General features: G+C 38.2%; 1 protein-coding gene across 2 annotated transcripts in view; it reads left to right on the plus strand.

Moving 5' to 3' along the window:
- The window catches only part of LOC135219141 (protein phosphatase 1 regulatory subunit 16A-like), a 73699-nt gene that overhangs the window by 18254 nt on the left and 40492 nt on the right, over positions 1-14953 (plus strand). For both annotated transcript variants that reach the window (XM_064255648.1, XM_064255647.1), the window contains exons 2-8: positions 710-1551; positions 2826-3042; positions 4863-5091; positions 6886-7011; positions 10290-10365; positions 11093-11181; positions 11297-11434. In XM_064255648.1, coding sequence (XP_064111718.1) covers positions 1293-1551; positions 2826-3042; positions 4863-5091; positions 6886-7011; positions 10290-10365; positions 11093-11181; positions 11297-11434 — 1134 coding nt within the window. In that variant the 5' untranslated portion in view covers positions 710-1292. The remainder of the gene's footprint in view (positions 1-709; positions 1552-2825; positions 3043-4862; positions 5092-6885; positions 7012-10289; positions 10366-11092; positions 11182-11296; positions 11435-14953) is intronic.

Below are 14953 nucleotides of genomic sequence, written 5' to 3' on the forward strand. Positions count from 1 at the left end.
ATTCAGCTATATATATATCTGACAGGTAAGTTTCATGAACAAAATGATATTGTTAAGATACAATAAAGTTTGTTCATACTTACCTGGCAGATATATATAATTTTAGTACCCACCCACCTCCCCTCAGGAGACAGTGGAGATAGAAATCTGATAGAAAATGGGAATGGTTCCTGATACCCGCCTCCCAGCGGCGGGAATGGGTACTAACCACCCTAACTCCCACTACGTGTGTCGTAAGTTTTAGAAATTCTGTCGGACTTCAGAGAATACAGCTATATATATATCTGCCAGGTAAGTATGAACAAACTTTATTGTATCTTAACAATATCATATTTGATTCACAGCAACCCAAACTGGCAAATATTTTGTGTGTATGCAATATAGCAGTTTCTTCAGTCTTTGGTGGTCTTTATGACTGTCTGTTGGCTTATTATGGCACATGCAAAGTGAGTTTGGTGGAAGAATTAGAATTTTCCAGAAGTGTTTTTAGATATATGTATTGGCTATTGGTAGTATGCCTGTATTATTTGTTGATACTTTGTAGAGAAAATCATATTTCAAGAAGTTGTTTTGTGTCTTGGTTTGTTTACCGAGTGCACTTTTGAGGTTGGTTATGCATTTTCTCTCATGTTAATTTGAAAATTAGTGGTAATCAAGTCTTCAGAAAATGTGTACTATTTTCTAATAAATATATACTATTTCTTTACAGATCACTTATCTAAATTTCAGATTACATGTGTAATTGGCATCTTAAGAATTATGTAAGATGGAAGTCTCAAACTGTTTTAGCTGGACTCTAAGCAGCAAGCAATATCCATACTGCTACCAATGGATTTTTAGAAACAAATTAGTCATTGTTTATAACTCAGTGAAGTATTGATAAGTTGGAAAATCATGTGATGAAACAGGACAAGTGATTTGGAATTTTTTTTTTTAAGCTGCACATTGTGAACTGGCGATGAATGAAAGAGATGTGATTTAATGGTAAAGTCTATCCTTAATGGGCATGTTATTGTCAATAACTCTACCTTATTCGTACCTTGCATCATTGTGCCTTATCTCGAGTGGGCAACTAAACATACCGTCGGGAATAATGATTAGTGTAAGTTGTCCTTTTCTGTTGCCTACTTGATTTCTCTCCTAGAGAGTTCGTGAAGGGATGAAAGAATTTGTCCTGCAGCGGTGGTGATTCATTACTGTGATAGAAATCAAGCATTCCAGGGTACAACCTATACATTCCAAAATAGTGGTAAGTCTAGTCTGTCGTCAGTCACGCAACAAAAAGTGTCACAATGGATCACAGTGAGCTCATAGCCGAAATGGCTTACATCGAAAAGCTGTCGACTCAAGAGCGGCTGAAGCTGGCGAGGAGGAGACGTATGCAGCAGATGAAGAAGTACACTCAGAAGGAGAAAGAAGTAGCTGGGTCCAAAAAAGAAAAGACAGCACAAAATGAAGCTCAAAAAAGAAGACGGGAGAATGGCAAGAAAGTTTGCTTCATCAGCAACGTCATGTTGTTGGAAGCTGCGGCGCGCAACGATATTGATGAAGGTGAGTGGTGAGCATTGTACATATTAGATACCTGATCATTCAGTATTTATGATTGGTTTTTATTCATGATAGCTTTCATTATATGGCTGGAAAAATTAGATTTTTTAAATAGCAACCATCTATGGTAATATTTAATGCTAGTAGGTGGGTCATGCCTTTATCATTCAAATTTTATATGAATTTTTTTAATGGGTACTTCTATAATATGTAATATCATAGTGAAATACTGTCATGCACATACAGTTATGGGAATATGAAGGAACAAAATATATTGACTGCTACCAAATTACCAATTAAAGGTTTCTTGTTTTTGATGACTAATGATACGCTTGGTACTTGAGGTCATTCGTTAGACGAAAGGGATGTCACTGCATTTAGTCATCAAAGGAAAATCTCTCCATTTATTAATGACTATTCTCTTTGCTAAAATAATTTTGAGCTGCTGCGATTTCACAAACCTTAGGCCATACTCGATCTAACTAATTGGAGATCAGTATTTGGTAAAGTTCAAATTCACTGCTATTTTAGTGATACTCCTGACAATGATTTGAAAGCAAAGTTGCCCTATTGAGTCATCTGCCTCCCAAATTGCCTTTGATATTTTTGAACCAGCTGTGCTTCAGCTGACAGTTAAGTTGTTAGTGTCCAGCCCCTAGTGGTTGCTCCTTCATATGACATAGGTAGTTTTGTCAATAACAGATATTTTTTATTTGGTTATGGTCTGCTTGCTAAGATTGACATGGTAAAGGCATTTGTATACAGTTTATTTGCACATATATAAAATGAAATTCAAGATTTTCATATATAAAAAAGTTTCTCAGATTTGTCATTTCAAGACAAATAACTTGGGGCAAGGAGTATTTCCAGGCTTTAGTGTCACTGATTGTGTATTTCGGAAATAAGATTTTAGATTGCATTTAGAAATCAGGAGATTTTAAGGTATAAACACTCAATAATGTTTGTACAGTATTTTGATCATGCTGTTAGGTTTTATCATAGTGTGAGACATTTAAGAAAAAAAATGAGATTATTGCCCTATGGTATGTATATTGCTATTTGTTGGTTTATCAGTTCAAAGGACTGTAGTAGCAATTAAGATTTTAGTTGGTGATTTTATAGGTAAATATCAGGATGGTTGTTTATTAAGACTATCAGAGGAAACACCAGTCATTTGCTGATAGACAGGCATTAGAGCTTTAAAATTGTACCCTTACCATGCAGCTTGTTAAGGAGACACTTTATTTATTGATTGCATTTTTTATTTTTCCGAATAGTTAAAGCACTTTTGGAAAGCAATGTAGATCCAGACTCCACAAATGAGGATGGCCTGACTGCCTTGCATCAATGTTGCATTGATGATTCAGAAGAAATGATGAAATTATTAGTCTTTCATGGGGCTGACGTTAATGCGCAAGACTCAGAAAAATGGACGCCTCTTCATGCTGCAGCAACCTGTGGGCATCTTCATCTAGCAAAATTTTTAATTGCAAAGTAAGTTTTGATGGTTAGGCACTTGAAAATTAAAAGTTATCTTACTCCAAACACTCTTATAGCTCATGTGTCATAGGTTATACGTATATGCAGAAACATTTGAATTAGTATTGTAGAATTTTAGATTTATCCACATTTTTTATTATCTATCCTGACTTTTTGAGGGGGATTTGAAGGAGTGGGGATTAAGCTCTTGTCGAATATGAGCAGATTAGAATGACCATTTTGACAGCTTCTTTCATTATCAGCTTTGTAACTTCCTCAGCTTCCTGTGGTGACCATTTCCACTGTTTGTCCATAAACTCTTTGCTTATTCTCATAAAATTACAGTGCTGTATAATGCAGAATTAAGTGGCTTTAGTGGGCAAAAACATTTTTTATTTTTAGAAAGAGAATTTAGGGAATAGATGAAAAGAAAACGGCCAAAGGGATGCTGAAAGAACCTTTAATTCTGGTACAATATGCTGTGCAAAACACACTGTAGGCATTAACCTCCCATGGGTCTATGCTTATATAGTGTAGTTAAATTGGAGCTGAATAATGTATGGCATCAGAAGGGAGTTCAAAATGTTTCCCTTTTTGCACTGTGGTCTCCTCCTACTTACTGTATATACACAACGATTTCTTTATGTTGATGTTTAAGTCTGTGAAGAGCAGATTATTTTAGGAAATATAGTTACATCACAAAAGTGATTCAGTTGTCTTGTTAAGGTACTTCATAATAGAAATATACTCAGTATGTATACTTTACACTATTATTAACAGTGTTTTCTGTGTAGGTCTGTAGTTTTGAAAAAGATGCAAGGAATACAGATAAGAGGAGAAAAAAAAAAATCCTTTCAGTGAGTGTTGTTACAAGGCATTCTTTTAATTGCCTTATAGACAAGTTTTAAAGATATGTATATAGCTAAAATTTATAAAAAAAATGTTATGGTGATAATAGCGGTAATGAAACAAAGCAGGAGTTGAATTTGATAAATACTGCAATTAAGTACTATTGAACCAGTTTCAGAACTTCACTTGTGTACCTATATACCAGCCCTTCACATACGTACTACTAGAAGTATGTTTACTCAAGTCTGGAACCTCTGTGTCAAAATACTCCGAAGAAAATGTAAATGTTATTTGAAGGAATCTCTTGCAAAAAAGTTATTTGAAAGTATTAATGAATTCTCTGTAAGAAGTATCATTCTTGATTGATTCTCTATTAATGGTAATAAATGTGTATGCAAATGAAGAGGCAATACATATACAGTACCAATGGCATATGCTGAAATGATAATTATATGATCTTAGTAAAATAAATTTTTTGCATATACAGATCTGTTTAACGTGCAGCTTTATGCTGAGACGATTTTTATGAGTGACATCAATTCCATGGTGTCAGTAGTAGCCTACATATATGTAGTATACATTACAGGCAGTCTAGCCCCACAAAATTGGCGATTTATGGCGCCATAACATGCCAAGTTTATGGCACCAAGAATAGAGCTATGGTACCATAACATACCTAACAGAAGTGCCATTAACTGGTTATTGCCATAAGTGCCATAAATTGACAAGTTTCAGTTAATGGTGGTTTTCGCTTATCAGTACTCCGCTGATAACCAGGGACTGCCTGTCTATAGGTAATCATTCTTGCTATCTTCCTTGATTTCAGATGAAGTTTAATGTTGGTTTTTGGAGTTTTATTGTGGGGCATATGTTTTGATATTGCTGTTAAGGGTGATGCATTTTAATATCATCTTAATGGGTTCGTTTTCATTGTTATGTTGTTGAAATGAATTGAAAAATATGAGTATTATTTGCTTTCCCTACAGAGGTGCCAATCTTCTTGCTGTAAATGCTGATGGAAATATGCCATATGATATATGTGAAGATGATGCCACCCTGGATTACATTGAAGGTGAGATGGCGCGTCGAGGTGTTACTCAGAAGCTTATAGATGAGACACGCTCTGCCACAGAAAACTGTATGCTGGAAGACCTGAAACAAATCAAAGCAGAGGGACACAGCTTAATGCTGCGAGATCATCAAGGAGCAACACCAGTGAGTGAAATACTCTCCATGTCTTGTTGAGTTTTGTCCTCAGTAATGTGAGTTGAATATCAAAGTGAATCCCAGTAACATAAAAGTATTTCTAGGGGTTCTAGTCATTTTATATAAGCAACTTACCAAGTAATTACACAGCTTTTAGTTTCATTATTTGCAGCCGTTTAGATTTGGATTTCAAGGTAGCACACATTTTCTGTGTTCTGTGTAGGTGACCAGTCTCACCCCTGGCGCCGATAATAGAGTTCACCAAAGGTAGTGGAAACAGTACCTTTGGTGAACAACTGCCAGTATTGGCACTGATGCATACCCAACAGATGTGCAATTAGCCGGTTATTGGTGCCAAAATCTGGTTATAAGCACCAAAAGATTACAGATTTTTGGTTATTGGCAATTTTTGCTTATCAAGCCTTTAGCCATTGGAATGGAACCCCCGCCGATAACCAGGGACTTTCTCTCTCTGTGTATATATATACAGTCAAACCACGGCGTTTGTACGCCTCTCTTTCAGTACGCTTTGGTTTTCATAGACTTTTTTTTCTCCGAAATTTCATCTCTGTTTTCGCACACTTGGTACCAACCAGAGGCAGTTTCTACTGTAGGCTCTTTCGACTAACAAGAAACAACAAACATTATTTTCAATGCTAGCAACTTTTCTATTTCCAGTTTATTACATGACTTAATGCTTTAGATTAGAATATGTCCATATATCCCACCTCCTGTCAATGTGGGAGTCAGTTGTGTGATTACTTGGGAAGTTACTTAAACAGGCAGTCCCCGGTTATTGGTGATCCGGTTTTATGGCGCTTGTCTAGTGCCATAAAATTGGCAATTTATGGTACCATAATGGGACGAGTTCCGGTTATCAGCGCCATAAGGATGCTTGTGGTGTGCCATAAGGGTGCTTATGGTGCCAATAACCAGTTATTGGTGCCATAAGCCCCATTATGGCACCATAAATCACTGAGTTTCGGTTAATGGCAGTTTCGCTCATCGGCACACCCCCAGGAACTGAACCCCTGCTGATAACCGGGGACTGCCTATGTAAAAAGGACATTTTTATAATAAAATGAAGTTTTATATATACTTACCAAGTAATTACATGATCTGAGTCCTCCCTCCTCCCGTCTGATGGACTTAAGCATGAGTGGAATGAGTGTATTGTCTACTGAGTCATTCCTAGCCCTCTTGCTAGGTGGAAAGACTGGTTACAGACACAGAATATCAGTGTCACTACTGCAAAATTTGAATCTAAACTGCTGTGAATAATGAAACTAATAGCTATGTACGTAATTACTTGGTAAGTATATATAAACTTTTTTTTTAGTGTGATTTCTTGTTGCTCTGTAGAATGATTTCTGTTATTGAATAGCTATAACCATGTCTCCCCATGGAAAAAAGTGATAGATAACAACTTAATTTGTTTGGAGTTAGGCAGAAAGAGTGCAGAAAAGAAGAGATTGGAGGAACTATGGTAATTTCATGCCTAACCCCACTAAAGTAAAAGTTGTTGAAAAATTTTTGTATAATTATCCAAACTTTACTGCAAATTTATGGGGAAGGATTGAATTATGCCATGAGCACTTTTGAAAAGTTTTTAGGGTTTTAACTAGGGATCTGTTTGCACAGAAGTAAGATTTAGTTATGTTTAGTGAGATTGAATGAAGAACATATTTAGTTTTTAAAAAATGTTTTATATGAAGTACCAGGTTTACTCTTCCCTGTAGTTTTGCATTTTGTATTTATATAGATGAAAAATTGACTAGTGCATGTGTGTTCTTTGCTTTCCAGCTTCACATAGCTGCAGCCAATGGGTATGTTAAGGTTGTGGAGTACCTCTTAAGCCAGAATGTACCTACAGAAGTGAGGGATCACGATGACTGGTCACCTCTACATGCAGCAGCATGCTGGGGACATGTAAGTAAATGATATAGTGTGTACAGTATTATTATTCATTAATTTTTTAACTAGGTAACTTAAGTTTTACTTGCATGAATTGCAATCTTATTCATGATCAGGGCCCTTAAGTAATTTATAAATCACAATTTCCCGTAAAATTTTTGTATAGTCTTGTATGTGTAAAAATGGCAGAACTTTAAGCTAGAGAGTGTCGAACTGAATATTTCAGAATGAAAAATACGAGTGTAATTTTGGATTTATGATTAATTATATAACATCACCGTCTGTTGATTACAATTCTTATATTAATATTTGTGAAGATGATGTTGTCCACCAGGGCCGGTATTTATCATAGCTCCTATGACATCTCCTAAATATTCTCTCTTAAGTCACTCAATCACTCATAGTTAAGAGGAACTTCTAAGAGTGTTTTATCAACGCTCTGAGAGATTCTCTTAGCTATGAAAAACGGTATGTTTAGGAGAAACTTTTAAGCGAAGATCTCGCTAACAATAGCGGAAAATATAGTGCTACAATCCATGAATATACGATTTTCGCCATTATTTTAATAAAAAAAAGTATTTTAAAAATTCAATATATTCATTAATTATGATATTAACCTTGTGATCTGTATATTATTGTTGAATTCAAAAGTAGAGATAGATAGATAGAGATAGATAGAGATACATAGATAGATAGATAGAAATAGATAGATAGATAGAGAGAGAGAGATAGATAGAGATAGATAGATAGATATAGAGATAGAGATAGATAGAGATAGATAGATAGAGAGATAAATAGATAGATAGAGAGATAGATAGAGAGATATAGATAGCGATAGAGAGATAGATAGATAGATAGAGATAGAGAGATAGATATAGAGATAGATAGATAGAGATAGATAGATAGAGGAGATATAGAGATAGATAGATAGATAGAGATAGATAGATAGAGACAGAGAGATAGAGATAGATAGATAGATAGAGATAGATAGATAGAGAGAGATAGATAAAGTAAGATAGATAGATAGATAGATAGATAGATAGATATAGAGATAGAGATAGATAGATAGATATAGAGATAGATAGATATAGAGATAGAGATAGATAGATATAGGGATAGAGATAGATAGAGATACATAGAGAGAGAGAGATAGATAGATAATAGATAGATAGATAGATAGATAGATAGATAGATATAGAGATAGAGATAGATAGATATAGATAGAGATAGATAGAGATAGATAGATAGATATATATAGAGATAGATAGATAGAGATATATAGAAAGATAGATAGAGATATAAATAAGTATATCTTAGTTTTCAGACCACTGAGCTGATTAACAGCTCTCCTAGGGCTGGCCCGAAGGATTAGATATTTTTACGTGGCTAGGAACCAATTGGTTACCTAGCAACGGGACCTACAGCTTATTGTGGGATCCGAACCACACTATATCGAGAAATGAACTTCTATCACCAGAAATAAATTTCTCTGATTCCGCGTTGACCGAGCCGGGAATCGAACCTGGGACCACCGGATTGGCAGCCCAGCTCGAAAACCACTCGTCCAGCGTGGAGCTGGATAGAGATATAGAGATAGATATATAGAGATAGATAGATAGAGATAAAGATAGATAGATAGAGATAGATATATAGAGATACATATATAGAGATAGAGATAGATATATAGAGATAGATAGATAGATAGATAGATAGAGAGAGAGAGATAGAGATAGATAGATAGATAGAGATAAAGATAGATAGATAGAGATAGATATATAGAGATAGAGATAGATATATAGAGATAGATAGAGATAGATAGATAGATAGAGATAGAGAGATAGATAGATAGATAGAGATAGATAGATAGATATAGAGATAGATACAGATAGACATAGAGATAGATAGATAGATAGATAGATGGAGACAGATAGATAGATAGATAGATAGATAGATAGATAGAGATAGATAGATAGAGAGAGATAGATATAGATAGATAGATAGAGAGATATAGAGATAGATAGATAGAGAGAGAGAGAGATGGATAGAGATAGATAGATAGAGATAGATAGATAGATAGAGATATATATATATAGATATATATATATATATATATATATATATATATATATATATATATCTATATATGTATATATATAATATTATATATTATATATAGTATATATATATATATATATATAATATAGTCTATATATATATATATATATACACATACATACATACACACACACACACACACACAAATAAATGAGACATGAAAGAGGTGAAGCACTAGTACTATAGGCCTAGTGCTCCTCTCTCGCTACTAACCAAAAAAAGCTCAAAGGATTTTCATTTTCATTCCATTCTTGACCCTCCGTGTCTAATCCTGCGCCAATATATGTGATCAAATTAATTAATCCATTAATTTTGAGAATGAGAGAGAGACTGATATGTTAGAAACCGCAGAAAACCTCTCTGTGCGGTTGGCAATCGCCTCTCTGATCAAGTCAGTCACATACATGAGGCCACTTTGATCTACTCTATATCTTTTTTTAAACTCACTGTCGTCATACACATCGAATATATCCAGTCTTGGACGAAAATTCCTCGGGCGGCGAACGCGGTGTTCTTGTTCGTCTGCCATGTTTACAGTCTGTGACTACCGCTATGAGAAACTCTTAAGTACTTAGGAGACCCCTCCACCACTCTTAATCTCGGCCTGAGATATGAGTACTCATAGCGCGTAAGAGGCTTCGTAAAATTCTCTTAAGAATTTTCATAAATTTAAGAGTGTTTTAATGATTTAAGAGTACTCTTAAGGATTTGCGAGCTTTGATAAAAACGGGCCCAGATATTTAATGAAAGGAAAGTTGATATGTATCTGTACACTTCTGCACATGGTAAAGTATCTGGTTATATAAAACAGTTCTAAATAGGGAATGCATTAATTATTGGTTTATCTAAAGATAACAAGGATTACTATTTGGTTTATGGATTATAAGAGATGACTGCATTGCTCTTCTGAAGCACAGATTTTTTATAACTTTTTAAAAGGGAGAAAAATTGTACTCTCCAAAATTTTATTGCAAATTTTAACTCCAAAACTTTTTGTGATGGAAAATGTCTTAAGTGGAAGGTGCAAAATCAAGGGTGACTAGAGTGAAAGATGAAAACTGTTTAAGATAGTAAAGTTTGCATTCAGTTGCTTTGCTGTTTTTTTCATTATGCATCATAATTATTTTATCTGAATGCATAAATAGATAGTATTGTCTAATGTGAAATTTATTTTACAGCCGGATGTTCTGGAATTATTAGTACAAAATGGAGCCAATCTTCATGCTCGTACAAAAAATCAGGAGACTCCTTATGGTGAGTTTTTCTGTTTATTCTGAATGCTTTTCCCTGTTGTAATTGCTGATGTAAACTGAATGCCATCCAAGTCTGGGCTTTGCTAATAGTATAAGGGAAGTAGATTGTGTAGTGCTTTATAGTAAAGTAAACTGCAAGGTTAGGCTAAATTTTGGGTGTCTTCCATAATCCATTTCAACTTTCTGTGCTGCTGGATATTAATTTGACTCACTGTTTTGTTAACAGGATTACCCAGAAATATAATATTCACAGATGGGTTTGGTTTGAATTTGGTGGTTCAAATCCAGATAGAATTGTTTATTTTTTTTACATCTTTTTGCTTCAGGGCTTTGAGCTAAGGCCACTTTTTTTGTATGAAGATTGATAGACAACTACCAGGTTTTGTTGGTTTAGCCCTGGTAATGTATATTATAAAAAATGAAAGAAAGAAATGAAAAAACCAAATGCCATTGGTAGAAGAACAGAAAATACAATGAAAAGCCCCAAACAGATAGCAAGAAAGGACTAGTAAAGAGCGATAGGATAAAATGGCTTTAGTTTATTTTCTATTATCTTCCAATACAAAAATATTTTGTATGCAAATTATGTAGATACTACATGGTTGTTTGTTCTAACTGCTTACAGTAAAAAAAGCCATATATTGGTGGGTATTTGTTGCTAAGGTCAGATATTGTATGATTTTTCTGGTTATTGCTGTACATTAAAACTTTGTCTGCTTTTTATTTAGATATATGTGAAGATGCTGAACTCCGAGAGAGGATTATGCAGTTGATTAATGAACAAGAAACTAAACGTCTTCACGACCAAACCAGAAAGGTATTTTTTTTTTGCGAGATTATACGTACTGAGAATGTTTTATTCTTGTTATTTTGTTTTCGTGTTTTGTATTTTGAGTGCAAAAAGGGTGTTACGTGATGACCATTTCTTTCAGGTTCGACGAGCACATTCCAACACACGAACTCAGTCTGTCAGACGAACATCAATTCGTGAAAAGACACTCACGCCAAAGAAAGAAGCACAGGAGGAAGCAAGAATCCGCCTTCAATTAGAAAGCAAGAAAAAACCTCGGGTAACTATGTGCTTCAGTTTTATACAGCAGTGATTGCTGCATCAGTATCCTGGTGAATAAGTGTTAAAGTAAGTAGATGCTTTACAATCAGTGTAAGGCTCTTGTATATTTTGTGGACAACTGTCACCATCTGAAGTTAAAGCTTATGAAGAGCTTTAAGAAGAATAGTATAGTGCTACATAATGCATGAGGAATCTCTAACAGGGGACCAAAGTGAAAAAAAGACAGAATGAGGTCCAAGGGATGCTGCAAAGAATCTTTATTACTGCATAAATTATGATGCACAAGTGTGTCATCATCATTCACATTTATATTTGGATGCTTTCTGCAAAGAATTTTTGTACATGAACTTCCCTGCCAGATATATACTTAGCTTAGGTCTCTGACGTCACGACAGAAAATTCAAAACTCGCGGCACACGCTACAGGTAGGTCAGGTGATCTACCTTACCCGCCGCTGGGTGGCGGATGTAAGAACCAGTCCCCCTTTCTTGTCAGATTATTTTCTGTCGCCGGCTGGACAACACCTGTTGTTCAGTCCTTACGATAGTTAAATTCTTTCTCGTTGCCGACGATTTGGATTTTGGTGAAGTACCCTTTGTTTGTTGGCTTGGCATACGCTTTTTGGATTGTTATTTGGATTTTTCTTTTGGATTTCTCTTAGAATATATAATCATGGATGATTCTGAAGTTAAGAAACCTAGTTTATTTAGGGTTTGTTCAGTGAAGGAATGTAAAGTTAGGCTTCCTAAAGCTGCATTAGATCCTCACTCTGTATGTACGTCTTGTAGAGGGAATGAATGCTCTTTTATTAACCCTTGCAAAGAGAGTGAGAATTTGGATGAGGATGGTTGGAAGGCTCTTTCTTCTTATGTGAGAAAGTTAGAGAAGGATAGGGCGCGCAAGGCTTCTTCAAGGAGCTCTAGTAGATCGAGGGTGAGTGAAGTTGACGCTGAGAATCCTGTAGTAGAAGTAGTTCCATCTCCGGTTTCAGCCCCTGCGCCCAGCTTTGAACCCGAAGATTCGTTTTCGGAAGTTGCTTCCGGGAGAGCCTCGATCAGGAGTAAGGAGAGCCTCGCTCGCTCTCGACAAGGTAAGAGTGATGATAGTGCAAGTGATCAGTGCAGTGCCCCTAGTGCTCACTAACGCTTCCAGGCCTAGACCTCTTCCAGACTCCCAGACCCAGTGGAGGAGGAAAGTCGAAAGCCGCAGGAAGGTTAGGGAGAACCCCCACCGGTCAGGCGTCCCCTCGGCAGATCCTGTTGCTCGTTCCCAGGCTGCCTTGGATCGAGCCAAGAAGGAGTTATTGCGCCAGTGCTTCTCGTCTTCTTCTTCGCCTTCTCCTCAGCGTAGATGGAGCGCCTCGCAGTCGTCTCGCCCTCTCAAGAGGCCCTGTAAAGCTCCTTGCGCCCTTCCTTCCAGCCCCGAATCCTTCGCGGAAGAACCAGAAGTGGAACGCAAGAGAGCCAAGATTTCGTCTGTTTACGCTTCTCCTGTTCGGTCTCGGACTTCGTCTCCTGTAGAGGAGTTTAAGAGGTCTCCTGCGCGTATCCTGGCGGGTCTGCAGGCGCAGATTGCGGCTTTAGCGGAGTCTATTGCCGGGACTTCTCATCGTCGGAAGGACGCCTCTCTTCCGGTGAAGAAGTCTAAGAACGTTCCTTCTGCTAGATCTCCTCCGGCTAGAGAAGTTTTTGAGCCTCGTAGCAGGAAGTCAGAAGTGCAGGCTGAAGTTCGGGATCAATCTCCGAGTAGGCTCTCCTCTCTCCCCAGCAAGAGTTGTGAGCATGTCAGGCGTAAGGAGCCGTACAGGCTCTCTCCTCAGGATTTCCGCTCTTCTTCAGTTAGGCGTCAAGAGCTTGACAGACGTCAAGAGCCTCTTTTTCGTCAGGAGCGAAGGAAGAGTTCTTTGCCTGGTGGCCACTCTCCTTTTGACGGACGCTCGGAGCCTAGTAGACGCCAAGAGCCTAGTAGGCGCCAAGAGCCTTGTAGGCGGCAATGGAAGCATTCTTCTCTTTCCGTTGGAATCTCTACCGATTGGATAGGCGCTCAGAGCCTTGTAAGCGCCGCGCTTCTGACAGGGAATCCTCTGTGGATGTTTTCTCTCCCCGTGGCAGGCGTCAAGAGCCTGGTAGGGGTTTTGAGCCTGATAGGCACCAAGAGCCTGGCAGGCGTATTGAGGATGGCAGGCGCCAAGAGCCTAGCAGGCGCAGAGAGCCTGATAGGCGCTCTCCCTTATCCAGACGCTCTTCTGTGGATATAGACTTTGTTTCTGACAGGCGAGCTTCCACTAGTAGGGCGCCTCTAGTAGGCGCTCCCCAAGTAGGCGCTCTCCTAGTAGGCGCTCCCCAAGTAGGCGCTCTCCTAGGAGGCGCTCTCCAGTAGGCGCTCTCCTGGTAGGCGCTCTCCAAGTAGGCGCCTCTCCTGGTAGGAGGTTCTCCTAGTAGGCGCTCTCTTTGTAGGGCGCTCCCCATGTAAGCGCTCTCCCAGTGGATTTTCTCCCAGTAGCTGCCGACTCGCCTAGTAGGCGCTCTCCGAACAGGCGCTCCTCCAAGGATTAGCTCTCCTCCGGGCGGTAGAACTTCTAGACGTCATTCTTCGGAAGAATTTCTTGGGGATTCTGAGGAAGATTTGCCCAAGGATGCTTCGGTTTCTTCATATAAGAGACTGACCGACCTCTTCTTGCAAGATTTTGGGGAGTCTCTTTCGGCCGTTGCTCCTCCGTCTCCTCCGTACTTATTTTCAACGACCAATACGGCTAAGAAGTCTTCAGTCGTTAAGATGAAGCCGACAGTGTCGATGAAGAAGGCTCTTAAGAACTTTGACGACTGGTTGGTATCAAAAGAAGAGAAAGGCAAGACCGTTTTTTCTTTTCCCCCGTCCAAACTGACGGGTAAGATGGGGTTCTGGTACGAGTCAGGGTCTGACTCTTCCCTCTTCAGCAGACTTGGGTCTGACTCTTCCCTCTTCAGCAGACTCGGACTTCTCTTCGTTGGTTGATTCCGCACGTCGCTCGGCGCTGAATTCTGCGAAGACGACGTGGGGTATGAGCGAGTTGGATCACCTTCTGAAGGGAATGTTCCGAGTCTTAGAAGTTTTTAACTTTCTTGACTGGACCCTTGGAGTCTTGGCTAAGAGGACTCAAGAGCAAGACACTCTTTCACCTGAAGACCTTCACGCAGCTCTGTCTTGTATGGACAAGGCAGTGAGAGACGGATCCGGGGAGATTGCTTCACTTTTTGGTGCAGGAGTAGTAAAGAAGAGGGCCGTTTTCTGCTCTTTTCTTACCAAGCCTGTTTCTCACGCACAGAGAGCTTCCTTGTTGTATTCCCAACTTTCTCCGCAACTCTTCACGAAGAAGATAATTAATGACATCTCCAGCTCGTTGTCAGCAAAAGCGACGCAGGATATGCTGGCTCGCTCTGCTAGAATCCCGAAACCTTCGTTCCAACAGAAGACGAAGAAGGAGACTCAGAGTAGGCAAGAACCCTTTCGAGGAGGCCCTTCGTCTCACTCTTCTTCC

Source organism: Macrobrachium nipponense, chromosome 1 (assembly GCF_015104395.2).
Source record: "Macrobrachium nipponense isolate FS-2020 chromosome 1, ASM1510439v2, whole genome shotgun sequence".
Classification (NCBI taxonomy): domain Eukaryota; kingdom Metazoa; phylum Arthropoda; class Malacostraca; order Decapoda; family Palaemonidae; genus Macrobrachium; species Macrobrachium nipponense.